General features: G+C 42.7%; 2 protein-coding genes across 3 annotated transcripts in view; one reads left to right on the forward strand and one right to left on the reverse strand.

The window, feature by feature from the left end:
• The window catches only part of FKBP14 (FKBP prolyl isomerase 14), an 8,965-nt gene extending 8,657 nt beyond the window's left edge, over positions 1–308 (reverse strand). Inside the window, exon 1 of the mRNA XM_027880050.1 lies at positions 110–308. Coding sequence (XP_027735851.1) covers positions 110–307 — 198 coding nt within the window. The 5' untranslated portion in view covers position 308. The remainder of the gene's footprint in view (positions 1–109) is intronic.
• Positions 309–905: 597 nt separating this feature from the next.
• PLEKHA8 (pleckstrin homology domain containing A8) overlaps positions 906–27,077 on the forward strand; it is a 48,731-nt gene continuing 22,559 nt past the window's right edge. The window contains exons 1-14 of one of the 2 annotated variants that reach the window (XM_027880072.1): positions 906–1,050; positions 10,666–10,782; positions 11,451–11,606; positions 13,276–13,400; positions 14,809–14,967; positions 15,894–15,934; positions 16,646–16,803; positions 19,316–19,475; positions 19,876–19,961; positions 20,587–20,645; positions 21,925–22,055; positions 22,562–22,632; positions 23,893–23,954; positions 24,879–25,988. In XM_027880072.1, the coding sequence (XP_027735873.1) occupies positions 1,011–1,050; positions 10,666–10,782; positions 11,451–11,606; positions 13,276–13,400; positions 14,809–14,967; positions 15,894–15,934; positions 16,646–16,803; positions 19,316–19,475; positions 19,876–19,961; positions 20,587–20,645; positions 21,925–22,055; positions 22,562–22,632; positions 23,893–23,954; positions 24,879–25,076 (1,563 nt within the window). In that variant the 5' untranslated portion in view covers positions 906–1,010 and the 3' untranslated portion in view covers positions 25,077–25,988. Of the gene's footprint in view, positions 1,051–10,665; positions 10,783–11,450; positions 11,607–13,275; positions 13,401–14,808; positions 14,968–15,893; positions 15,935–16,645; positions 16,804–19,315; positions 19,476–19,875; positions 19,962–20,586; positions 20,646–21,924; positions 22,056–22,561; positions 22,633–23,892; positions 23,955–24,878; positions 25,989–27,077 lie in introns of those variants that run through there. The other variant, XM_027880071.1, reaches the window with a different exon arrangement.

Here is a 27,077-nt window from a genome sequence, read left to right on the forward strand (position 1 = left end):
TTTATGATTCCATTTTGCACACACATATATGTATATATATTTATATAAATAATTCCCCGCGCAAGCTCACCCACCAGGTCTCTCCCGGAGACGCGCCGCTTACTTACGTGGAGTGAAACATGGAGCCGTCCCTCTCCAGGTAGCCCTCGTAATGAACCAGCATCATGTCCCCCCACTTTGTCTTCCTGTGGCAGATGAAGGGCTTGTGCAGCACCTCCACCTTCACGTCGGCAGGCGGGATCATCGCCGCGCCCGCGCAGCCCAGTGCCGCGCACAGCAGGGCACACCGCAGCAGCGCCGCCGCCATCGCCGCCGCCTCCCCTCGGCTCACCGGGCCGCCATCCCGCAGCACAGCCCCGCTCGATCGCTCGGTCTGTCCGTCTGTCGGTCGGTCGGTCCGACGTGGCAGCGGCACTCAGCACTCCCCAGGTCCCGGTGGCTCGGCTCCCCCGACGCGCCCTCTGATTGGCTCGCATCCGGGCGAGCCCAGGAGGACCCACCGCCCATTGGGGCTCGCCCCTGTCCGTCCCCAGCTCGCCCAATCGGCGGGCTCGGCCGAGGGCAGGGGCGGGCGGGCCCGCGCGCTCCGGGCAGTCTCGGCGCCGGCGAGCAGGGCAGCCCCGCGGAGCGCGCGCACAACGGAGCCGGCTGCTGCCGGCCGCTGATTGGGCGGCGCCCGCGCGGAGGGCGCGCTGCGATTGGCTGCGGGCGGCCACCCGCTCCGGGCGTTCCGCGCGTGTTCCTTCCCCCCTCGCGCTCCCCACGCCCGGCGGTCACGCGGGCCGCGATTCACAGAGTGCTCTGCGCAGCCGCAGCGCCGCGCGGCCGGGAGCGTGGCGGCGGCGGGGGGGGGCGGGCGCGCGGCGGGCCGGGCGGGGGCGGGGCCGGGGCGGGCGCCCCCCCGCGATGGCGCCGCGCGGCGGGCAGGGCGCGGCGGGGCACGGGCGGCGGCGGGCGGTGTGAGCCCCTCGGGGGGCGGCCGCGCTGCATGGGGCCGGGGGCCGGCCGGCATGGAGGGGGTGCTGTACAAGTGGACCAACTACCTGAGCGGTGAGTTGCTGCCCGTGCTCAGCCACGGCGGGACGAGGGGGGCCATATTCTCCTGTATATATATTTATACAACTACACGTATCTCTATTCGTCTGTGTTGGCTGGGTGTGGGTCAGCGCTGCCCCGTGCAGGGGAGCAGCACCGGCGCACCCCGGTGTTCCAGGCTCGCCGCCTTATGGTCCCCGCCCGGCGCTTGTGCCGGTGCCATTGCCATTGCCCGCCCGGGGCGCCCGGCGCCCTCCCCGGGCCGTGGGTTGGGGCTTGGGATTGTTGTGGGTGCGCCGGTTCACGCTCGAGCATCGAACTTCCCCGTCCTACACACACGCCCGTGGAACTTCTGTTGAGGCGAGCCGGGGATTCGGGGGAATCCTGGAGCTGGGATTCAGATGGAAATGCTTGGGGAAGAAAAAAAAAAAAAAAAAAGAAAGAAAGAAAGAAAATAGGGGGGCTGTCCTGCTAGCTCTAGGCCCAGATTTTAATTTTTTGGGTGTTCCCGTGCCAAGGAAGGCTTGACTTCCATGGCAGAGCGGCAGGAGCCGTGTGTGGGCAGGCTGTGCTCGGCGGCGGTGAAAGGTGGCGGCGGGGTCAGGAGCACCGCAGAGGCGGGGAGGGTCCGGTGTTCCCGTGGATGTCCACCGCCAGGATGTTCATATAGAATCGGGAGAGGCAGAGTCGTGCGACTTGGAGTCGTCGATGGGGGTCTTGCCAGGTGCAGACCTCTGTCGGAACAGTTTGGAAACTTGAGGGTCAGAGAGAAGTAACCACGACCACCCTGCACTGCCAGCTGCGAGTGTTGCTCCGTAGTGTGTGTACACGGGTTTCCGCCTTGCTTCGGTTTTTTTCCAGAGAGGCTGGAACAGCTGCACCTCTCTGGTTTGCTGGGAAAGTGTAGGAAATCAAAATTAAACAAAGAAAGAGCTGAAACACAGGCAAGTGTTGAATTAATGTCACAGGGGGATGGGAAGGAGTAGTGTGAGAGCCTGGATTTATTGGTGTGCTGGATCAGCTGGATTTGTTTTCTGTTTTGATGGTAAGGTAAAGATTAAGAAATACAAAGTTTCCATCAAAATAAATTTCTTTTTTGCTAACCACAATGCTAAGCGCTTCCAACCAAATGATCCTTCATGAAGGAGAATATCGCTTTGCAAACCTCAGTCTCAAGTGAATGCAGACAGAGGGAAGCTCTTTTCCTTGGCTATGTGAGATTTGCACTGTCTTAAGGCTAGAAGAGGTTTCGTTCTCAACAGAGAGAAAAATCTGTGGTGGAGAATTCTGACTTCTGGTTGAAACTTAACTCTGCTAGCAAGTGTGGTGGTCAAGGTCTCTCTATGCCTTTTCTTAGATTGTAGAAGGCATATGGTACGTTTGAGAATAATAAATTTGCTGGTCTGCAAGTGAACTGTGCCTACATATGCTTTCTTTTGGCATAAAGTGGAGACTTCCTGCCCTGTAGCCATTATGTTATAAATTTATGCAGAGATAAAAAAAGCGCAAAATCTCATTCTGGAATGTGTTTATTGTAGCAGTAGCAAAGAGCTGGAGAGTGAGAGACAGGAAAGCCTCCTTTCAGAGATTAAGGGAAGTAAGAAGGTTCAACAGATCATCCAGAACAGTATTTCTGCCAGTATTCTGCCCCCAGTATGCTTTTCCTGCTGCTCAAGGTTGACTAATCTGGTGCTGCATAGTGTGAATGATGCACACAAAAAGCAAGGAAAGTGTGTGCCATCTCTGTATATCACTGTGTGCCTGTACTACTAACACAGTGCTGATGTAAACATGCACAGCAGGTACTTGTGCCCTTTCCTCCTCGGAATGAGGAACACACCTCAGAGTCAGAGATGAGTAGGACATTCACCAAAGAACAAGCTTAAAACTGTAGAAAAGGAGAACTGCTTTTCCTTCTTGCTGTAAGAGAGGAGCTGATGATAGTCTGTTGGTAATTGAGTCTTTTCTGGGAATTTTGGTTTTGTAACGTCTTATGTCATCGCTATCATGAGAGGTCAAGTCCACATCAACCTATTTTCCCCCAGCTCTTGGGCTGGGAGCTAGATCTGTGTTGCAAATTACATGGTTATTGACAGCCAGAACATTCAGAAGTAGGAAACAAGTTTGGCTTTCTGTGGGCAAAGGGCGAATGATTGCCAGCAACTGAAAGACAGATTAGTTTGCCTTACTGCTTAAACAAGTTATCTTGTTTGTAATACATGCACTTGTTTGCTTTATGTAGATTAGAACAAATTAAATCAGTATTACCTGGTTGCCATTTGGAGATAAGGTTTTTCCTCCAGTGTTGGTTCTGCACTCACATTGTACTTTCTTTATGCAGGGTTTCCAGTGCTGCCTCTGAAATCTCTGAGTTTAGAGAACTGAGATTAGAGTTTTTCTCTGCCCTAATGCAATGCCCACGAGACAGGGTTTTCTCAGTGTGTTACTTTTGTTTAAGTTCAAGTGAAGCGTGCCAGCTTTGTATCAGATATACATGCACACAGGTCTAACGTATGAAAATGCATTGGGAGATTGTGTTTGTAATAACTGTGTCCTGTGATTGCTCTTGTCTATGCTTCACCCACTAAATTGGTTTAAAACCTTAAGGGAGCAGAGAACTTTGCAAGCATAGTTTTCATACAAAGTGTGACAGTGCTTTTTCTCTTGGGCAAATATATAATGCATCTGCGAACTTCAGATTATTAATCCTTAAAATCCAGAGCTGGGTGACTTAAATCATGCAGGTGTCTAATTTGACCTCAGCTGAGCCTACAGTCAAAGCGTGTAACATGATTTTTAAAAATTCCGAGATTTCATCCTTTGCCTGTTGTCTCTATCTAACGTTAGCATTGTTCAGTGAAGTTTGTGGAGGCTGGGGATGGGCTGATCTCTTGGATGTATAACTGTTGTTTCAGTACTGGTCATTGCAGTGAGCAGTTGGAGTGATAAAGGCATCACCCTCTGCCTTCTCTGTTGCTCCTCAGTCTGTTGTGCTGCTGCTGCCTGTAGTCCTGGCTGTGCAGAAAGCATTCTGGTGTGGACAGCATCAAAGCCAGATCCTGGCTGCAGTGTTGTAGTGTGACTGATCTCAAACTGGGGAATGCTGCTTGCAGGATAGAGAAAGGAGAGAGTGGAGCTGAACTGCATGAGAAAGCTGAACTCAATCTGCAATTCATGCTCTTTATTAGGCATACCTTCTGATTGATGAAATAAATTGATTTAGTCTTTGGAGATTGCCTTGTAAAAGTCATCTATGATTTTGATTTCTCAACAAGTTTATAGAATGAGTAAGCTATTGCTGGGAAGCAGAGTGTGGAGTTGGGGAATATGTCCCTTCAGTGCTATTTAAGAGCTTGGCACTTTCAAGTTGATTTTTTTTCTTTCTGCTGAAATTCAGTTTAGTTTGCATATTCAGTGTAGGCACACACCTTAACTGGGATTGCTGACCACAGGTAGGATTGCTACTAACTCTGGAGGAGGTGATATGTATCAGCTCTTGGCTTGGGTATCAAAGGCAGCTTCCTCATTAGAAAGAAAAATGATGACTGCTTCCATTGGCTTTCCTGGTATTTGTTACATGCTCCATGAAATGGCTGTGATTGCTTTTCCTTACAAAGCTAAGCTTTTCCCGATATTTAAATACTCACTTCCTTGTTTGTGCTGAGTAACTCTAACCCTAACTAATTTGTCTTCCTCAAGGCACGATACGCTTGCATTCATGCCATCACCGGTGACTCTGCATCATACCACATACTGTAGCTAGCTCTCCTCATCTCCTTGTATGTAATCGTTCCCTCTCAGTTTATTGTTGTGCTTTGAATTCTTTTCAGTTTATCCCAAGATGTCAAGAGCCAGCACCAAGCAGTAAATTTCACCTTTCACATAAAACTTTGAACTACTCTTGTCTCTAAGGATTCAGAATTCCTTAATAAACTTGGGGGGAGAGCTCAAGAAAATGTGAAACAACATGAGTTCTTGTATCTTGAATCTGGATGCACAAGATATTGCTTAAAGTGACTCTTTGTTTTGGGAGTTTAAGAAATCTGACCTTTTAGGATGGGGGACATGTACACTTGAGTTGATAGCAAGCTCTGGAAATAAGGTCCTCTGTTTCCAGAGATGGAGGAAGTAATCAAAAACTTCACACTTAGGTAAACATTTGGTTCTAAAAAGTTTGTTATTATTTCCCCTTCATTTTAGCCTCTGGTAGTAGTCCAGGTTCTGACTGTATAAAATTAGAAGTATGGCTTTTATGGAGGTGGACCTAGACAGCTGAGGTTTCTGTTGCCTTTAGGGTAATAGTCTGCCTTCTATTACTGGCTCTGACTGCTTTCAGAGACCAGGTGTTGGTTTAGGTGGATGCCTGAGTCTCACCCAGTTCTGGCTACACTTTTCACACAGAATGCGTCAGGGACTGGTTGGTTAATTCGCTTTGGATTTTTCTTAATTGTGTTTTTGTGGTTTGACCTTCTTTCTCATGGCTTTCTGCCCTTCCCCCTGTTTTTCCTCATGCAGCAATCTTGCTTTTGTCCAGCCTATTTGGAATTGAGTAATGTGCTTGCAGTAGAAAAGTTTGATGAGGCTGCAGGAATGGAAATCGGTGTCCCCTCTCTCCTCTGTAAGTGTTAGAGCAGTGCTGCAGAGCCTACATGGTGCAGCGTTCCCTGCAAGGTATGCTGCAGTACTGGTGCCTCTGCATTCGGTCTTTCAGCACTGAAGTGAGTAAGTGATCACAAGGAACGGCTGGGTAGGACAGAAGCAAAAGGTGTGGTAGACTGATTTTGAGGAGATATTGCCATGTGGTATCTGTGTGTGCTTACATAAGTTCCCTGTGTTGGCTCAGTCTGGCCTGATAACCACCCCAGGGGTCAGACAGAGGATCGGTTGTTTGCTGAGGCTGGGAAGTATAGATAGAGGAGAAAAACTCCCAGGAGCTTTGTATGACTTGAATTAGTGCATCTGAGCAGTGGCCTGCATTACTGAACTCTTGCTTCCATCACTCACCATGACCCCTCTCTGCCCTTTATCCTTTCACTGAGTGCCCTTCAGAAGTGCCTGATGGCTGGCTCATTGTGCCCTCTGTGCCTTGGCTGGTCACTGGCATAAAGTCATTTGCAAAAAAACCCAGTTGCCCTGTGATGGCAGGATGCTTTTTGATGCTGCTAGCATTGACCTAACTCTCGTCATTGAAGCAAAGGTGGACTTTATGGAACCCCTGTGAGAAAAATCATTTGGGAGAAGGTCACTGTGTTAAAGCTGGTTCCAACTGTTGCTTCCTTCACTTGAACCTCTAATGTTCCTCAGACAGGTGCTTTTAAAAGTGATACCATTGTTAAAGTGCTCCGTTTGTTAACTTCATTACCTTTGTGGGTTTTGGTATTGATTCCTGCTGTTAATATGCACATAATCTGAGTAAAATTGCAATATGGGCATTTCTAGAAGCTGCTTTTTAGATGGGAGGATAATAGCTCAGAGAACAGGCATGGATTGTCATATGCTCTTGTCTGCCTTTCTGGTGTCCCTCATGGATACAGTTGGGATTTTTATAGTGTCAAATTGTTTTGCTATTGAATTAAGGCTGCAAAATGTGTTCCAGCACCTGGGAAAATACTGTGCAGCCTTAGGAGCCTGTATAGAAACAGTAGGCAGCCGTTCTGGGTTCAGATTGCTTATGTCAAGATAACCCTCTAACTAGTATTACTTCTGTTTCTTGAATCAAAATAAAGGGGGGAAGTTTCAAGTTTGACCTCTGTCATATACTTTTTTGCTAAATGCTTTTCCTGACTAAAAACCTGGTGGTGACTGACAGCATGAAACACGTGGCCACATGAACTAAACTTAGGCAATCAGCTGTCAGAAACTGGATTGTAAGATTTGGTGTGGGTGCCCAGTAGTCAAGATCGCTAGCATCTTGAAAACAAGTGTTTCATCCATTTGTGAGCTGGAGAGTTTCACAGCCTTAACTTCCCTGGGAAATCGTCATATATTGGATATTAGCACGGAAGACCAGAAGTAGTCCTTCTGGGCTTTTTGCAAGACACCAGCACTGTCTGGGTTCTATTAGAGCTGAGTTTTCAGCAGCTCCCATCCAGCTATCTGTTGCTGACACAGTGCTGTGCAAAAGCTGTGGTCCTTCTATCCTTGGGCCCTGGGAGATAGAGCAGTAGTTGGTGGTAGAATGGACACACGGCACAGTTTATGTTTGCTCAGGTTGGGGTGAAAAAATAGGTATTGCCTGTTCTCGCTGTGAGATGTCTCTGACCATCAGAGCAACCGCTCTGGAACTCTTGTGACCCTGCAGAGAAAAACAGGGATCCACCCCTGCTCTGCCACTGGCAACTGTCTTGGATCTTGCCTGTGATATTAGCAGTAGGAATGTGATGAAGGCTTTAGCTCCTCCCATATAGACGGATGATGTTGTAACGTGCAAAGTTCATAATTATCTCCTGTCCACACTTGAAGTCTGAATTAGGATCAGAGAAGTCCAAGGACTATCCATTGCTGAGATTTTATATAAACCTATGCTGACGCCTAAGAAATTAGTAAGCATGAAGTGTTCTAGTGGAAAGAAAGCAATAATAAAAACCTGGGTGTCTGGCCTTTATGCCTTTAGAAATACAACTGGAACTGGCGTCTCTTAATTGCAGCTTGTTTTCCAGGTCATCAGTTTGACTTCTTGAGTATGTAATTCTCCCAGATGGCTTGGCGTCGTGGATGTCTGACATGATCTACATGTCTTCAAGTGTTGCGGTTTTTTTCTTCAAGCTTGGCACTTCAGAAGGAATGATATGTGAAGTCTGAGTTGTGTAACAATAAAGTTTGAATTGTGTCCAAATTTCAACTGTGTTATCAAGAAATGTCAAGTTTGCTCAGTGATAGCTACATCCAGACTTCCTGAAGTGTAATGGTGGAAGTAGGCAGATCTTTCAGTCTGTGGAAACTTCTGGAGAAATAGTGAATCTTTAGCAGGCAAAGACTGTTTAAGTATCTGTTTCTGTAGTGGACGGTATCAGATCTTCAAGGTACTGCAGGCAGTAACCATAAGTTTCACACAGGAGTGCAATATGTGCCTTTATCAGTGGCTGCAAAGTTGTCTGGAATCCCTTCACTCTCTTCTATAGCTGAGATCTTAAGCTACTAATCACTTTTATTGTGCTTTACATTTTATTGTCTTTTTTTATACCTATCTTTTCCCAGCAAGGTCAATTTTTTATTGTTAATGGCATTGTGCCTCTAAAACCAGCTGTGGGAAGTATGACCTGTATTTTTTCCTGCCTGTGCACCACCAGTATAAATGGACTTAGTAAATTCTTCTTCGAGGTTGTGTTAGTGCTGGCACCTGTAAGACCTTTAAAGATTCAGCTTTACCTTTCTGTATGAGGTGAAATCTGAATGCTCAGTTCCAAAAATTACAGTATTCCTATGACAGTTTAGGGGGACAAAATAACAGTGAATAAACCCAAGACTTGTGTTTGTGGAAGTGTCTAGGTGTCTTTTTTCTGCTTTGTTTTTTGTTATGAGGGATTTTTTTTCCTCCACTCCTTGCTCGTCTGCAAAGGTGAAGCTCTTGTAATTAAAGATTGTATCCCTGTTGCAGTGCCTATGATTTGTCAGCCACGTGCTATTTTTAGCTGGTTGTTTAGGATAACCTTCCCATGGCTGCTGACTCAATGTCAGTGAGTACCAGGTGGTTAGTGCATCTTCTGACAGAACCTTGCTGTGATTCTTTTTTTAAAATTTATTTCCTTTTGTGAAAATGTATTTTTGTTAGTGTAACAATTCTGTTCTGAATATATATGCTGTCCTAGGTAACAATTATCTGTCATAGTGTTTGGGGTTTTTTTAATACGTATCTAATAATTAAAGAATAGTTAGATTCTGCAAAAGAAGACAGATAGTTGCTGTGTCCCCCTCAACGAAACAAGACCCAGAAACAAAAAAAAACACAACCAAATGAAAACCTGAACAAAATATATTGACTCATAACGTATTTTTAACCAGGCTCCAAACTGATGGAGGCAGAGTGCTTTGTATGTTGGCTAATTGATTGCACAGGCTTTGATTGATGGGATGCAATTTGGTTGAGCATCAGCTGCAATTGTAAGCTGTAGGAGCATGGCTGAAATGATTCATGCGCAGCAGCAGGATCTCCAGACTGAATTAGAGGCTTGTATTGACTGTGGCGCTGTGCATTATTTAAAGGATTGGTTCTCTGCCATTGAGTGTCTGAAGCAATTAACTGCTTCTCTCTGCTGAACAATCACTTCCTTTTCTTGTGAGTTCCTACGTATCAATAGTGACTTTTAGGATAGTATCTTTATTTTGGAGGCAAGACAGATAAAAATCCGTCCTTTTTTTTTTTAATTCTCATTGTTGTGATTTTTTTTCCCCTTTGTATAAAGTAAAAGAGCATTGAGAATACATTGGCTTCTGAATGTCTTTATATTCTTCTAGGAAATAATGGAAGAGCTTTGAAAGAGTGTGAAAAAAAATTTATGTTTAATTTGTTTTCCATCCACCCCCTAAGGTTCAGCAATCTACAGACCAGGTTGGCCTGGATGCAGTGGTATTACTTGTTTAAAAAAAAATAAAGCCAAACCGTACACTTACTGAGCTGAGGGCTTTAGGGTTTTCTGACCCTGAGGCTTTAGGGCTTTCTGGGCTTAAATTGAGTTGTGCTTGGTTTCAGCAACAGCCCAAAGGAATCAGTCTCTAGCTGGTAGGGAGCTGTCATTCCTCCAGTGTGGTATCAGTCCAAGCCCAGCCTGGACTCCTGCAGTGCTATGCTGGTTGGCTGAGCCCCGGTGCAGGGGACAGCAGAAATGATGCCCCTCTGCAAAAACATCCAAGAGCCACGTGGCCCACATGGTTTTTTCCAAGTGTTTTTCTCAGAGACAGTTTGCTGGCACAGTGTTGGAGCTTCAGAATCTCGCCCCATCGGTCCAGGCCAGGGAAGCTCGTTGCACCTCAGTAGTGAAAGCTGCTTTCTTCCAGTGACATTGCTGCCTCATTTCTCCATAAGTTAATGAGCTTGTAGTTTTAATTAGAAAGGTATCGAGAAGTGCAAGTCAGTAATTCAAGTCTGCTTTTCATGTGGGGAGCATGAGAGTTTCAAGAGCTGTTGAAAACTGCTTCATTGAAGGATGGTGTTCAGAAATCAACACATCCGCCTCTGTTCCCTCCTTCTGTTGATTTTTAGGAGTTTCTTACACCTTGTTTTTCAAGATGACTTGGCTAGCCCTTTCTGCAAGGGAGGACAACTTGGGAAGCAAGACAGCTGGGGTGACTTTTGTGAAGAGTGAAGAGGTGGGTTGAGGAGTGATGGAAGGATTTGAGGGGTGAACTTGGAAGAGGGAATGAGTCAGTGATGCCATGTTAGCAAAACTACTGAAAATGACATATGGCGTCTCAGACACATACTGCCACGGTCCAGCTACCTGCAGGTGCCAGGAAGCAGGGGTTATGGGATACAAGATCCAGGCCTGTTCACAAATCTTACTTCTACAAAGGGGTAGAAGTTTCCAGGGGTACTGAGAATCTTTGAGACCTTATTTGCAGTGTGTCCTGAGTGCAAAAGGTGGTGGAGCTGCAGGGAGAGAAGTAACTGAGAAATATATTTTTGTTTTTCAGGCTGGCAGCCTCGATGGTTTCTCCTCTGTGGTGGCATCCTGTCCTATTATGACTCTCAGGAAGATGCCTGGAAGGGTTGTAAGGGAAGCATCCAAATGGCCGTTTGTGAAATTCAAGGTAACTAATATACAGTAACACTCAGCTGCATGAAATTTGTCTAATAATGTTGCATTCAAGATGAGATTTCAGGTGACAAGAGCTATTGGGCGGCTTGATTTCATTGGTATATATTTGTGGGAACTCACTAACTTGATCTATATGCCAGTTTTTATTCCATAATATATTGAAAATGTTGAGAGAGCTGCGAGCCTCAAATGTTATGGGTATTCTACATGCAGGTGGGTCACTGTTTTTCATGAGCTGCAGTGGAACATCACACAACCTCAAATGACTCCTCATAAGCACAAAGCTGAAGCTAGAGACGTGAATAATAAACTTCAGGACTAGGTCTGCTCATTCATATTGGATTGCTTGCCACATCTTTGAGGTTCAGTTGCGGGCTGGAAGCCTGAAAGAGAGGCTTGACCGAAGAGGATGCCCTTTCCATAAAAACTCCCAGATGATACTGATCACAAAACTACCTTTCATAGCCTTTTGTCACACTGCTGTACACGTGTGTCCTGTCCATTCCCTTACTCAGAAGAGAAATCGCACAATGGTAGCAGGGGAATTTGGGGCTGTAGGTTACTCCTCTTTCACTACTGTTTGACCTACCACCTAACATATCTGTTGGGACATTTTGTTGGGCTGGGAGGGACCGAGGGTCTGAAATCTGTTGCCTTCAGTTCATCCTGCAGATAATACACGAATGGACCTGATTATCCCAGGGGAACAATACTTCTATCTGAAGGCAAGAAATGCAGTTGAAAGGCAAAAGTGGCTGGTTGCACTAGGAACTGCCAAAGCTTGTCTGACTGACAGCAGGACACAGAAGGAAAAAGGCAAGAACACTCTTTTGCTGACACATGCTGTTTGCTTTATATTTCCTTGTCCTTGCCCTAGTATATGTACACAGAAATGTATTAATGGGAGCATTAGCTAGAAATCTCAGGTGTTAACTCTCAGGACAGGAGTTTAAAAACTTTGGCTTTTTCTTAAAATGTACTATGTATAAATCATGTGAAAACTGTGTGCTGGTGGATTCTGTAAGTACAATAAGTAACTCCTGACCATGGGTCACTGGATGCAAACTGTACAAGAATGTGAAACCTTGTTCAGCTGTCTAAATATAATGACTCAGCCTCTCATACCAGTGTCTCTTGAGCTTTGAAGCTCCTCAAACCCTTTCCCTCCATGTTCTAACTGGGCTGTGTTATGCACTTCAAAAACTCCTTGTCAATTAGGAAGAGGTTTGCACTTTTTTCCAAAAGTGTGTACTCGTATTCAGAAACTTAAATCTGACCATCTGGTAAGACTATGAAAATTAATTCGCTTCCCTCTTTGCTTTCACCAGCAATCTCACTTTCACCACGGTGAAAACCCCTGTTCCTTACAAGCATGGCGTTATTCATGGTCAGTGTGAGACCTCATACCTTAACCTTGTGTAACCTCAGCACAGTGACTGTGCAAAAGATGGGAAACAAGCAAATTATTGTGAATGTCCTGAGCAAATGCAGGGGGTGGTGAGCACTTCCTTCTGCTGAGGTGAGGAACTGCTTCTCCTCCTTAGCCTTATGTGCATCTTCACCAGGCTTTGCATCTGCTGGTTCAAACTGAATCAGAACTGAGTAGAAGATGCTGCTGTAGGGTCCTACACAAAGTGGGGATCTGATGCACAGTGCATAAAAGCATTAAGAAGTTGTATCTATAAGCTGACATACAGTAGCATGTGGTATAAAGCTACTGATGTATTTGCAGAGCTAAACCACATTAGTCTTATTAACAGACAATTTATTTTGTATATCTGGGACTCTAATGTCAAAAAAAAACCTTCAGAAAAATCTCAGATTAACTGTTAGTCTTATCTGGATTAGTCTGCTCAGGTCTGCACTGTCCAGTGCAGGAAACATATGGCTATACTGGAGTGAGTCCAACAAAGGGCCACTAAGATGATTAAAGGCATATCTGATGGGAGAGGATAAAAAAAATGGAGCCAGAGTCTTCTCAGTGAATGAACAAGAGGATAAATTTTAATACAGGCAACACCATTGAGACATAAGCAAAAATGCAGATATTGTGAGGATGAGGGATCACTGAAAGGTTGCACAGAGAGGTTGTGGAGTCTCCATCCTTAGCAATGCTCTAAACCTGACTAGACATGGCCCTGAGTAACTTGCTCTAGCTGACTGCTTCAAACAGGGGAGAAGGACTAGCTGATCTCCAGAGGTCTCTTCCAACTTCATCTATTCTATGATTCAAGTATGTGTATATATATATATATATATTAAAGTAGTCCCTTTGTGTTGGACAGGATGCATCTTCTACATCCAGTGTTTTCTACCTACAACCCTCTCTAAACAGTGGTATTGTTTGAACCTTAAACTACTTTGTGAAAACAAAAGTTATATGTAGGGGGTTTGTGCTATTTAAAAGGCCCACTAAGGTCAAATGCTGTATACTTGCTTGGCATCAAATACAGTAAATTTAACTCTTCTTTTGTTTCACTTTTAGAGTTCACTGAAAACACAGAAGCCTTGAAGACTAAAATGTCTGAACTTAGACTGTACTGTAACCTCCTTGTTCAGCAAGTGCATAAAACGAAGGAAGCCAGCATTTCTGGTGTATCAGAACCAGAGGTACAGCTCTATTTTTGGTGCAGACCACATCTGTAAAGTCTTGAGCATTGTGAACTTTTCTGGTTAGCCAATGTAGTATTCACTTACAGTTACTTAATGTTGCAACCTCCTTTCTGCGGAGATCCTGTGGGAAATAATGTGCTCACACAACAGTTCTTGTTTAAATGGAGTAATACTCCATTGGTGCAAATAACTTGCCCAGAGTTGGGCTAACGAGTAGTGAGATGAGATCTGGTATCTGACATCTAGGCAATAGCATGTCTGTGGATGATCGTGTGTCTAATGGATCAAAAAAAAGAAAAAGATATTTTATAAAAAGATAACTTGGGAGAAGTGCACATTTTTCTGCCCCCGAGTCTAGAATCCTGCTCAGCAGCACAACCAAAAGCATTAGAAGGTCAAGAGATGATGCAGACCACAAAAGAAACAAAATTGGTATAAAGAACTGCCTGATTAGCCTCACTTAAGTTACAGTTTCAAACCTTTCAAATCTTCCTGACCAAAGAAGCTTCATTTAAGAGGGGTCTTCTAGTGACAGCGATCTGCCCCTTACTTTGAGAGAGAAATGTGTGAAGAGGGATGTACTTCACTTGCTAGGGAAGTTGGTGTGGAGTTCCAAGATGCCTCTCACTGGACAGAGGGGTCCTCAGGGGCAGAACAGGCAAGGAAAACACCTGAAGGTTAATCATTTGTATGTCCAAACAATCTCTGTAAAGATACTTGATAAGCTGTTTCTGGTGAATTAAAAGGCAGTACAGAAGCATGATGTGGTTTACAAATGACTAAGAGGCACTGTTAGAACTTGCAGCTCATAGGTGTTGACCTGTAATGTAGTGTTTATCCAGCTTGTATTTCATGCATCTGGGGGAAAACTCTCTTTCCTACTGGCATTTAACTGGAAAGATTTATTGCTAAAAGCATTTCAACATCAGTAACTGCACTTCACAGAGATGAAGAGTATTGTGGCAATGTGGTACTTCATTCTGCCCTTTTTTCAATTGCAGTAATTTTTTGTTCATGGGATTTTTGAAATTATTATCTGCAGATCATTCTGTATCTATTTAATTTGTTTACTTTTCATTTTTCCTGTCAGTGGTGTTTCTTGGAATGCCATTGTTGAATGCATACAGGCTTAGTATTTCATACCCTTCTAACACCAATATGATAAGTAACTAATAGGCATTGCTTTTAAAACACAAACATACTGAGCTTGTTGTACTGAGAGGCAGACAAGTGGTAGTGCCCCAGTAGTATGTGATGCCAGTTCTCTAAGCAGCTAACACATTGAATTTTAATTCATGTTAAGCAGAAGTCGTGACTGTAGCAGCTGTGGGCTTTGTAGACATTAATTGCTCCAAACTAATTTTATGTGGTAAGTCCATTTCTTCCAATTGATTTCTTCCCACAGAATGAGATTGATATGGGAGCTCTGTTAAAATCAACCTGTGACACCTTCCTGAAGACTCTTGAAGAATGTATGCAGATTGCAAATACTGCCTTCACTTCTGAGTTACTGCATCAGACCCCACCCGGATCCCCAAATTTAGCAGTTCTCAGAACAAGCAAGGTAATGGCCAGTATCTTCTTCCCTCAGCCTTGACAAGGATGCTAAGGCATCTACATTTCTGAAGTAGCATTTGTAGAAGTAGGGAATGTGTTAGGGAATGTGATAGCTAACAGTCCTGCACTGGACATACTTTGCCATTTCTTACGGTTTTCAAGTGACGTAGGGCCATTTTTAATAAGCAGTGACCGATTTCTTAACCTTTAACAATAGGTAAAAATTATTAAACATTAACTTTCAGGGCCTGCAGTTCCAGATGCAGGCAGTGATGTTTCAAAGTACCTTGGCTCTATGGCAAGTTCATCCATTGTGGAAGCTCACAGGAATTATAACTCTGCTAAGCTACTGCAGCATCAGTGGTAATACGCCAGCAGATCTATGGTAATACGCCAATGGGAGCTGATGAGCTTATCTCTTTAATGACAAGGGCACTTTCTTGAATCCTGGATCCATAAGTACATGCACAAAACTGGAGCATCTCTGGCAAAAGGGAGGTTAAAGTTTATGTAGGAAGGTAGATGGATGACTGCATATGAGAAATTATTACTTCACCATATCTGTTATCTGACCTCATGTTTTTCTGGTTTTTCATAATTTTTTTTAAAGTAAGGAAAACACTGCGAAGGAAACTCACTGCTTTGTTTCTTTTCCATGTGCTATATAGTGTCTCACTTGACACTTTCTAGCCAGCTTCTGAAAGAAATCTTCTGACTTTCTTTCTTTCCCTTTTTCTTTTTTTCTTTGCAGTATTGCAATGGTATAATAATATAGCACCTTTTTCACTTTTGTCTGTATGCAGTCTCCAGGTCAGAGAATTAGTGAGGGTTTTTTTTCTGACTCCAACTTGTGTTTAATAAAATGTGAAGTTTGAGATGCATGATACAATCTTCTTTCTGTAAAGAATATTCTCCCCCCTCCATATCTTTCAGGTAAAGCACTCTGTCTTGTCCAGTCACACCTCAACAGAAAGGTATAATAAAAGTCTTTACTGTCAATCTCTTTCTAATCTGTTTTTGGTAGTGCCTGTTCTTTCCTTTTTTTGCTCTAATCTTACTAGTACTGGATGCAGGCAGAATTGTATCAGTCTGAACTGCATACTTGGAAGCAGATGCAACAAAAGGGATTTGACTCACCCACTTCATGTCTCCTTATCCAATCCCACTCCTTATCCACTCTTTCCCTTTTATTTTTCTCAGCAGTTCACTTGGTTAACTCACAGGTCAATCACCAGCCAGCTTTCTTCTGCTTCAATCCTCATTCCTGCATTTTAGGTTCCACTACATAAGTTCATGAAATCATTGATGGTGAGCAGACCATGATTTGTGGAATAGATGGCAAGGATATATATCTTTAAGTACTAATGAGGGGATATTCTATTAGTTACAATACCTGCCTATGATTTTGATTTTTGTAATTGTATTTTTTTGATTATGTATCTTTCTAATAAAGGTCAGTGTAAATATATTTGAACTCTGCAAGCTGAGGCTGAGTTGTTTCCTTGCTGCAAAGGGCCACACGGTTCTTTTAGTTATTTTAGACAAGTTCTTTTGCTCAGAGCAGCCTCTGACAGCCTATAATTTCTGTCACCTGTTTTTCTCTTATTGTTATTTATGTGTATTTGCAGGAAGAGGCTTACCAAGCAATGCTTTATACACTAACTATTATTCTTCCCTTTCTTCAGGCAGATGGAGTTGAACCCCTGTGAAAATGGCTGTGTGAAAGCAGAAATTAACCATCAAGAGCAAACGCTTATTAGAAGTCTGGAATGTTTAAACTTGGAAACAAGTGAGGGGAGCGGTGATGTTTCTGTTGAAGATCACACAGCAGAGGATTTGGCAGGTAATTATATACACTGTCTCTTATCCAGGATCATTACTCTGTAAGTGTAAATTAAGGGATGTGAGAATGCCAGTCCCTTGCTTCCCTAGAGAGGGAATGTCAGTCTGGTATCTGCCCTCTGTGAGTCTTCTCAGCATAGCCCCTGCTGCCCTTGTTGATGGGTAACTTGGGACTGAATGGGGAAGGAAATTAAAAATTCTTTTTTGGACAGGCAGAGGCCCTCCAGATGCTGATTGACCTGCAAAACAGTACAGCCTGGCAGAGCTTGGGCTCTTCTTGCATTGTGGACAGACACATGATTTCCAGAGGCCCTCCTCTGGGAATGCTGGCACCTCTGCTAGTATGTAGAGCTGTAGTGTCAGAAGCAGGACATTAAAGCTTTGTGTGCCTGCCTGGGAGGGCTTGAACTTGTAGTTACTCTTGATTGCTCTGACAAATCTTTACAGAAAATTAACTCTTTTTGTGCAACTGAGAATGTACTAGGAAGCATCTTATTTCTTCCATTACCTTAGCAATACCATGAAACTTAAATTTGTGCATGACTTCAGTAAGATACTGTTGAACTAATTCAGTAATCTGGATAAGTCTATTTAAGTAACATATGATTTCTACTCAGCCTATTGAGTGGACTGTACTGTTCTTGAGCAGTAGCTTTTTCTGCCTGGCTGTTATTCCAAAACATACATATGCAGTCAGTGAATCAGCTGAAGTTTTTAAGCCTAAATTAATGATCATACTGATTTTGCTCTTATATGGTTCTCTTTGGAGATTTTCCTATTTCCATGGCTGGTATTATGTTGTGTGGCAGGTTCCTGCAGAATAACATGCATGTGTTACCATTTAGCATAATACCTCAAGAAAACAGTGCTAAAGCAAGGAGATCAAACTAATTCAAGTCAGATTGTTGGTGTTATTTTAGCTACTGTGGTTCCTGTGCAGAAAAGAGAAAAAACTACCTCCTCTTGCATACACACATGTGAGTTGCAGGGTCTTCCTGGGTTTTTTTTGGCAGGGTGGAGTTAGGATGTACTGTGCTATCTGTAGGGGGTGAGCTGACTCAGCCAGCCCAAGGGCTTTGTCTCCACAATGACTGTATCTGGGTGCTCCTGGTGAGCCCAGAAGCTCTGCCCTGTCTCAGATGCTTTTCCCTCTCTCTCCCCTTTATTAAGAGCAGTCAGTTTTTAAAAGTCTTTAAAAAAAAAAGTCTTTAAACGCTCAAGCACTTAAGTCCTAAAACAAATTTCTGTATGTCATTTAGGGTTTACAGTGTTTGAGTTTGAAATTGTGGAGGATGCCAGGCTTTTTGCATAGCACTCCTGAGGAGTCACTGTGGACCTGGGCTCTTTCTCTACTCACCAGCTTGTGTGTCTTGGTGAAGGACAGGTCAGTGACATCACTCAAATTCTAGTTCCTTAGGAGAGACACTTGGATTGTTCATGTCAGCGATGTCTGAGGCCACTTTTATTCTGCCCTGAGGACAGTGGCTCAAGTCTCGTTGCTGTTACTGGTGTGAGTGGTTCTTTTTTCACACAGCACCAGGCTTATTCAGTGGTTCTGCAAGTAACAGGGACTGCTGCAAGTGTGCTTGCAGATGTCACTTGAAGGAAGAGAGTTCCTTGCAGTTTGATCCCTTCAGCTCAGTGCCACTTCAGGTCTCTCTCTAAACGTTACTGACACTTAAAAGTATTTCTTTCCTGGAGGAAGAGATTCCCTGGGAATTCTCGGATGCTAGTTTGACAGTCTTCCAGCAAGATGTGCTGTAGCCACAGCTTGTATGCTGCAGATGCTGTGAATGTATTGGTTTTGCTTCTTGAATTGTTCTCTGAAGTTCTCTATGAGGTCAGAAGGTCTTACCATGTATGGGATGTATAAGAAAGATTTTGTCTTCCTTCGGAAGTGCTGTATGTATTTAAAACAGATGTACTTGACCCCAAAGAAGAAATAAAGTAGATCACAGCAGGGAAGAGGCACATGGATCTTCTTCTGAGAAACTTTAAAGATATTCATAGAAATGGGGGAGAACATGGCACTCTTTGATATCATACCAGTGTCCATCTAAGCAGCCAGTTTGCTAACTTATCTCAAGGAGCAACCAAGTCACTGTTATTCTTTTGCTTTTGAAAATTAACTGTGCCACTTTAACAGTACTGGGAAAGTTACAGCCATGTGAGAGGTAATCTTCCTTTCAAGGAGATGAGTCTACTTCCTGCTGCACCCAGTCGCTTCTTCAATGCTCTTCTCTCATAAGGCTATCCTTGCTGAGGATATGTGGGCTCACCTGCTTTGGTACCTGATGCTTGGTCTGTCTGATTAAAAGAAACTAGGAGGGAAATGTTTGAAATGTTGTCTGAGCACCCAGAGTCATGGTGCTGGTAGGGAAGCTTTTAAACTGAATGATGCAGATATAAGTGCCTTCCTTCCAATAGGAAGGCATCTTGAAGAACGGGAATGACAATATGGGTATGTAACTGTTTTGGTTTTCTGTCTTTCTTCTGTTTCCTATAAATGTTAGGCATTAAAGAAGATGGAGAGGACAAGCTGCAAGCTGTAGAAAGCTGTGCTGCCCACAAGTTGTTGCAGTCAGAAACAAATTCTTTAAGTGGATTGACTCCATGTGATGAAGACAGAAATGAAAATGATTCTCCAACCTTCTTCAGTGTCATGAGCAATAGGTAGTACAGATTTCAGTTAAAAGGATTATTGAAACTTTGTTAATTGACTTATTTTTAAGACTTTTCTATCTCTAAAGCTGTATTTACTGAGATTATTTAACAAGACTGCTTACAGCACAGTAATTAGAAGAAGATACCTTTTGTAAAATTAGCTGTATAGGGTGAAGGTGGGAGGTTTTTCCTTGTTTATAATTGCAGGCCTTGCTTGCACACCACCAAATGTGTATTTTCTGCAGTCAGTTACTTTAACATAGTGAAACAAAAACTATGTTGGTGGTTTCATGTCTGTAAATTTTACCTCTGTGCAAATGACATGGACAGGAAATGTAATTTTGGCATTAGAAGTTATAAAAAAGGAATTGTTAAGGTAACAGTCTTTTCTGCTTGTCCTTTACACCAGGTTCAGTGATATTGAACTTCGGGAAGAGGAGGGCATACCCACAGAAGAGTTTCTGGAGTCATGTTATGCAATTGTGCCTGTTCTGGGTAAGCAGCTTCTCTTCTCCTTTTGAGTGCTGCCAGCTGTGAGAAAAGGTGGAGCAGTTAGTGTAGAAAATTTATTTTTTCACTTAAGTGATATAGTAGAAACAGTATCAGCAGAGTCAATTTGACTGGTACTAGAACATGTTTCTTACTCCTTGGCTTTAAAGAGAATCCACTCTCATTTAGGTGGGATACACATATAAGCAGTTTGGAAATCTGTGATCTATCTGGAACAGCAATTTCTTCCCCTCAAAGGAGCAGCATAGATACCTTAAACATCCAATACAGCTGCCAGCACACCATCAGCTGTAGTCTATTTGATTTTTCCAACGACTTCTATCCCTAGCTAGTCCAGCCCCCTACCTGCATCTAACAGTGGATGTGAGGTCCCTGTGAACAGGCACCCTTTTGAAGACTTCCAGCTTGTAGGTCAGAGTATTTTAATACCTGTACCTACTGAGGTGGATTGGTTGTACACCAAAGAAAAACTTGAGTTTGCATCATTCATTTAGCATTCTCCGGCTATTTAAAGGATTGTTAAGAGAGTAAATGAAATTAATTGTTACTAAAACATGAGGACTGGAAAAAGACACAATTTTAAAATATGCTCTTCTGGGTTTTTTTCTAGACAAGCTGGGACCAACTGTTTTTGCTCCTGTTAAAATGGATTTTGTAGGCAACATCAAGGTAACAGCTTATTTCTAGCACTGTTTTTTGTCTTTTAAGCAAAATATCTATTTTAGGCACTAAAGCTCAAAAATATGTGATAGGAGTCAATAGTGGTTGGCTATTTAATATTTTATAATGTTTCCGTCTGTCAGATCAGAACGCTGAAATGCCTCTAATCCTGTTGTTACAGTACATGCTATATTTAATAAATCCAGCTGTGTGCAAACTTACAAAAATACTTGATTGACTACCAAGTAAAACATCTGTTACACCTAATGAATATGACTTTGATTCTGAGCTGAACAGGTTTGTGATGTTATCAATATTGACTTTAAACTGTAAAACAAATGGAGGGGAAAAAAACCCCTTTGTTCAACCAAGTAGGAGGAAGTTAGTAGTAAGAAGCAGTTTCTTAGCAGGTTGGGGCAGACCCTGCTGTCTTGGTTCTTGTTCTGGAAGTTCTTCCAGCTTCAAGAACCTTCTGCAAAGGTTTGAAATACTTGTTATGAGACAAAATAGTGAGATTTTTCATAGCTTTTCTTTCAAAAAAAAAAAAAAGGAAAAAGAGAAACATATCTTCTGAGTGTATGATCAGGAACACTGTATATAATCAGATTTGTTTGGTGCCAAGTAAGAAAGATATTTGGTTATCTTTGAGAACATAGCCACTGAAACACTGAAAATAGCAAGGGAGAGGAATCATATTTAAAAAACTAAAACATTGAATATTTACTGTGAAGTGATAAACAACTGCTCCTTTAATGTAGAAGACAAGTCTGTTTATCTGCCCCTTATATATTGTTTCTTTTGTTTTTATGAGGAGTTGTGTGTAAAAAACTTAGAAATAAATTGAAAACATAAGCATGCCATTGACTGCTAAGTGTAATTGAGAATTTGCAGCTAAGCAGTTGTCAGAAGGTAATCTTGCTGGTAGTTGAAGCTCAGGGCAAATGCTTGGAGAGCATAGTGAGTTAACTCCTTTCCACCAGTGTGGAGGGTGTCATGCGAATCTGAAGCATTTTGTTGGACAGAAATGGTAGGTGCCATGTAAATTTTCGACGGAGATGCTTTATTTTGCTTTTTTTAGCCAGATGGCTGACCAGATGTGTCTGGAGTGGTGCCCTGGGCCAGCATGCCCACCTTGGCAGCACAGCCATGCCGTGGGGAGTATGTGACATGCTTGTAAATCTGTAGTATCTCTTAGCAGGAAGCAGTCCTGGTAAATGGGTGGTATTTATAGGATAGGCCCCTGTTTAATCTTAAAAGCCTGAAGCTTTACCCATTGTATTTTCTCCAGAAAATAAACCAGAAGTTTATTACCAACAAAGAAGAGTTTGATACCCTTCAGAAGATCGTGCTCCATGAGGTGAACGCAGGTGTAGCACAAGTTAGAAACTCTGCTACAGAGGCTCTCCTGTGGCTGAAAAGGTAATGACCTCATATCTGTATACATTATGAACTGCTAGGGTGCAATGAGGGGTCTTTCACCACTGCAAGCTTGTGTACATGGAGCAAACTGATTACTTTCCACAGGCTTCATCAATCCAAACTGGCCAGGTTCAAGATTAATGTGTCGTCTGTGGTTCTATCACTGCAACTTTGCCAAAAGGCCTGAAAAAGCAATTCCAGGACACTCTTTTATCCCTCCCCCCATGCAAGTGAACTTACAGTGAATGACTAATCCTTCTGGGCTAAAGCATCAGGCAGATGATTTGAAGCTGCAGCAGAAATGTTTAGCAAAGTGTTTTTCCCTTGGACTCAGAGAGAGGCTGGAGGAGGTGGCTGCATTTTTTTGTTCAGATTGAAAATAGCTCCTTTATTCTGAGTTTTATTGCACTTCTGATGTGTATTGCAACTTTGGGGGCTTTGTTACACTTTGTGTTACTGTGTTATAAACATGGTTTCTTTTTATTTCATGGGTTCATCCCCGACAGAGGTTTGAAGTTCTTGAAAGGGTTTTTGACAGAAGTGAAGAATGGGGAAAAGAATATCCAAACAGCTCTGAGTAAGTGCCAGTTACTTTATTCTTCATGTACTTCTGAAATTACATACTTGTCTACTTTTCTCCTCATTTAGAACCTGTGTTTTCATCAGAGACTAGTGATGCAAGTAGTCTCTAAGACCTAACATTTTTGAAAGGGCATTTTTTTTAAAATGGCTGCCTTGGGGTGGCTTACTAGATAAGTGGTCAACATTGATTTTTTCAGCAGATAAAGATTCCTGTAACTGGCATACTTTTGACAGAGAAGACAGTCATATCTTAGGGAAGCAAGAGCTTTGTCTCATTCCACTTTCTTTATTGGTTTGCAGCAAGAGTGCTCCCAAATTTGTATTTGCTGTTTTGTTAGTTTTTTAGTTCCATGTGAGATTGGCAATCACTCTTTGAAGTCACCTCTTTGCCAGTGTGGCTGTGAATTGCCTGCATCCATTAGAAGGGAGTTTGTAACAAAGAAGGAATTTTTTCAAGTGCACAACTTCTGACACTTACCAAGACAGGCTAGTGGCCACAGCAAGTACAAAAAGTGTGAACCCCTCTTAGACTTGACTTGGTTATTCCTGAGTAAGGTCCTCTCTACATGCATGAAGTCTAATGTTATAATTATCCTTTAAAACAGCTTTGAAACAGGTTTTTTTAAAGCTTTTTATTTTAACTTCTTTTGAACAGCTAAGCAGTCACCCTATAGGATTAGTAAAATGAGCTACTACACTGAAGTCTGTAGCAGCTCTAGGAAGTGGGATTGCAAGTACACTGCTACCAGATGTGGGTGTGAAACACCATGGAAAGAAGGCATTTATTTGACCTTCTGAATCTGAAGGCTTCAGCACTGAATTACTCCTTGAATTGCTCAGTGTCTGCAGCAGAGCCATGCTGCTGGGGTTTTTTCACTTTTTCATTCCCTTCCTTCCCCTGAAAAGTTCTTCCGTATTTGTATCACCTGTGTATCATTGGTTTACTGTTGGAGTTTCACCCTGTAGAGTATTTTCTCAGACTTCACATTTGTTTTCCTGTCTGTTGGAACACTTTCTCGCCGTGGATGGGTTGGAAGGAGATTTGACAGCCGAGCTGAGACTCCAGTGCAGAAATCCCAAATCTGTCATCTCCTTTCAGTCATAACTTCAGTACTCTGAGACAGCCATTATTTACGTCCAGTGGCAAGAATATACCCTTAAATAGTCATTTCTAAGCTCTGAGTTCTCTTTGTGATGAAGACTTAAAACTGCCATATGTCTGCCTCTTGATTTATAATTTTTTTTTTTCTTTTAGACAATGCTTATGGAAAGACACTACGGCAGCACCACGGTTGGGTTGTCCGAGGGGTCTTTGCGGTGAGTATTTATCTTGGTCACTGATAGAGCTGGGGGTCTAGTTCATATGATCGTATGTTGTGTAATTAATAAACTCTATTCAAATTCTAAGTATTAAAATTATTATATTCCTTTGCCAGCACCTTATTTTCAAGGTGAGGACTGTGGTTAATCACTGTTTGGTATGAGGCTTTAAGGGTGGAACCTGCTTTCTAGAGATCAAACAGACAGATCGCACTTGCGTGCACACTTTTTTATTATGTGTTTTTAAGCAGTCTTGCAGGGCTATTAAAGGAAGAAATGAAGATTTGAGGTTGCTTTTTTTAAGACTGATCTGTCTTTGAATATGAGCATTCAAGAAGGGTTAGTACAGAACGTGTGGGGAGTTGAAGTAGGATATATTGGCTAGCGAAAATTTTTTGTCCAGTCTGGCAGCTCCCCCTTGTGTTTCTCAGTGGAAAATTATCACTGAAATTGCAAAAGGAAAAAGGAAAGCCTCATCCAGGCAGTAGTGACTTTGACTAGGAGAAACAGAAATTGCTTTCTGAAAGCTTTCTAAAGACCATTTTGAGAATTCAGTGCTGAAGCGTGTGACACTGTGTTGGGAGCTCCCTTAACAAAGTGTACTTTATTTGGGGGGTTGTATTTAACGAATTTCTGATGTATGCTATTTATTTGTGCAAAGTAGGATACACAGACACTTTGTAAAAATCAGACCTGTCTGAAAATGTCTTAAACTGGGGATCTACACAAAAATAATAACAAGTAAAAATAAAATAGCCTCCCTTCTAGATAAATTTCTTAACATGTGCACGTACACATAACTAAAGTAAAGCTATGCAGTTTAAGTACAAAGAGGGAGGTCTTAGAAGTTTTTTGTGGCTTAAGTTATGTTTCTATTCCTGTTCTGTTTTGCAAATCTAAAAGCTTTGATTCCTCTCCCAGTTGGCTTTAAGGGCAGCTCCAACGTATGAAGATTTTGTGGCCGCTCTGTCTGTGGAGGAGTGTGATCCTCAGGAAGAAACATTTTACAAAGGAATGCAGAGGGACCTCAACATTTACTTACCAGCCATGGAAAAGCAGCTAAATATCTTGGACACTCTCTATGAAGTACATGGTTTGGAATCAGATGAGGTGGTATGACCACAGCAAGACCACATCTTAAAAATTCAGGGACTGTGTCTATTAACAAAGATTTCTTCCATTTTGGTTTTTTTGGACATCGTTTCTGTTCATTGTATCTTTTCAGGTGGGAAGGGTGTTGTGATTGTTTTTGGGGAAGAATATGTATGATTTTAATTTTTTTTATGCCTGTGTTGCATTTAGGTGCAGAGGTACTGTTTCTCTTTGGGTCATAGCTATGTCTGAGATGAATGTTTTTGACTGTTTCTCTTCTGCCTGTGCACTTCCTCTTCTCTTCACCTCATAAAAGTAACAGAGCAGAATTTGGCCTTTGCTCATGTACCTTAGGAGAGACCTACATGTGCAGCAGAGCTGTTGTGTGCTGTCAGCACAGCACCCAGGCAGGCGCTGCTGGCTCTTTCTCTCCCACTCCCTGTGCCCGCTCCCTGCCATGGTGTAGGAGAGCAGGGATGTAGTCAGAGTTATTGTTACCCTGGTAGCACAAGAGAAGGGCAGCTGAACACCAGCTTATAATGCAGTGAGTTTGTCCCTTAATTTGGGTTGAAGCTTTTTAATGCAAATACTTAATATATTTGCATTAAATAAATATTTATTAAATGAAATAAATATTTTAAACCATTCGTTACAGACATCTTCACCGCAGGTGTGTGTGGCTGGTGGTCTGAGCAGCCCCAGAAACCAGCCTTTGAAACAGGGTGTTGTGTTCCCTACCAGCTCCCAGTGTGTGCCATGGTTTCCCTGTCAGCTCCTGCCAGTGGACCACAAGAAATTTGTTGGCATAGACTGACAGAGCCCAGCTAATTTCAACAGTGCTTTATATAAGCGTTTGAAGATTGTGTCCATCATTCTGGCTTATTAAAGTTTTGGTGAGTTTTTCTGTTTTGGGTTTTAGTGGTCTCCTAAATCAAATTCACACAAAAACAGATTATTTGCTTTTGAATTGAATACAACTAGCAGTTTAAAAAACAGATATCATTAAAATTCTACCTAGGCTGCCAATATGGGCAGAAACTTGATGAAAGTGGACATGAAATGAAGAAAGTGTAGGGAAGCTAGAATTTGAAATGGAGCTATTATTACACATTGGACCAATTACAAATCTTGAATTTTGAAATTATTTAGAATTGACTGAAAATAAGAAAGTAAGGTTTACCCTTTTTCCCATTTTGCTGATATAGATAAAAATGTGCTCCTTAGCATTGCTGCTATTAAGAATAATAAGGAAGTCCTTTTAGCTAGTGATATAGTTAAGGACTGTGCTAATGAGGTACTTAGAATTAGGAAGTCTTCATAAATACAGAAGTCAGTGTTGCCATGCTCACAGAAGTAATACTGGCTTTTGCTATGCTAAAAACCATGTTGTCAGTAAAATGAATGTATTGCAGACCTGCTGCCCTGCATTGCTCTGTGACAGGAGCCTCTCTCCACACTGAATACTTGATCTTTTCTAAAGAGCCTAGCATTGTGAGCTTTAAGAAAAGCATATGATACTTGAAGAAAAGGTCAACATCACACTTGTATAAAGAAAGATACCAGGACTCTAATTTGGCATTTTATAGAATGATACGATATCCCGAGTTGAAAGGGACCCATCAGGATCATCGAGTCCAACTCCTGGCCCTGCACAGGACACCCCAAGAATCACACCATGTGCCTGAGAGGGTTTTCCAAATGCTTCTTGAACTCTGTCAAGCTTGGTGCTGTGACCACTTCCCTGGGGAGCCTGTTCCAGTGCTCAACCACCCTTTGGGTGAAAAACTTTTTCCTGTGATATCTAACCTAAACCTCCCCCAAGTCAGCTTCATGCCATTTCCTCAACTCCTGTCACTGGTCACAAAAGTAAAGAGATCAGTGCCTGCCCCTCCACTTACCCTTGTGAGGATTGTGAAGACTGCAGTGAGGTCTCCCCCGAGTCTCCTTCAGGCTGAACACACCAAGTGACCTCAGCCACTCCTCATGCAGCTTCCCCTTCAGACTTCCCCCTCCTCATTGCCCTCCTTT

This window comes from Empidonax traillii, unplaced genomic scaffold (assembly GCF_003031625.1).
Source record: "Empidonax traillii isolate 1590-97213 ecotype Southwest subspecies unplaced genomic scaffold, ASM303162v1 scaffold64:size1360303, whole genome shotgun sequence".
Taxonomy (NCBI): domain Eukaryota; kingdom Metazoa; phylum Chordata; class Aves; order Passeriformes; family Tyrannidae; genus Empidonax; species Empidonax traillii.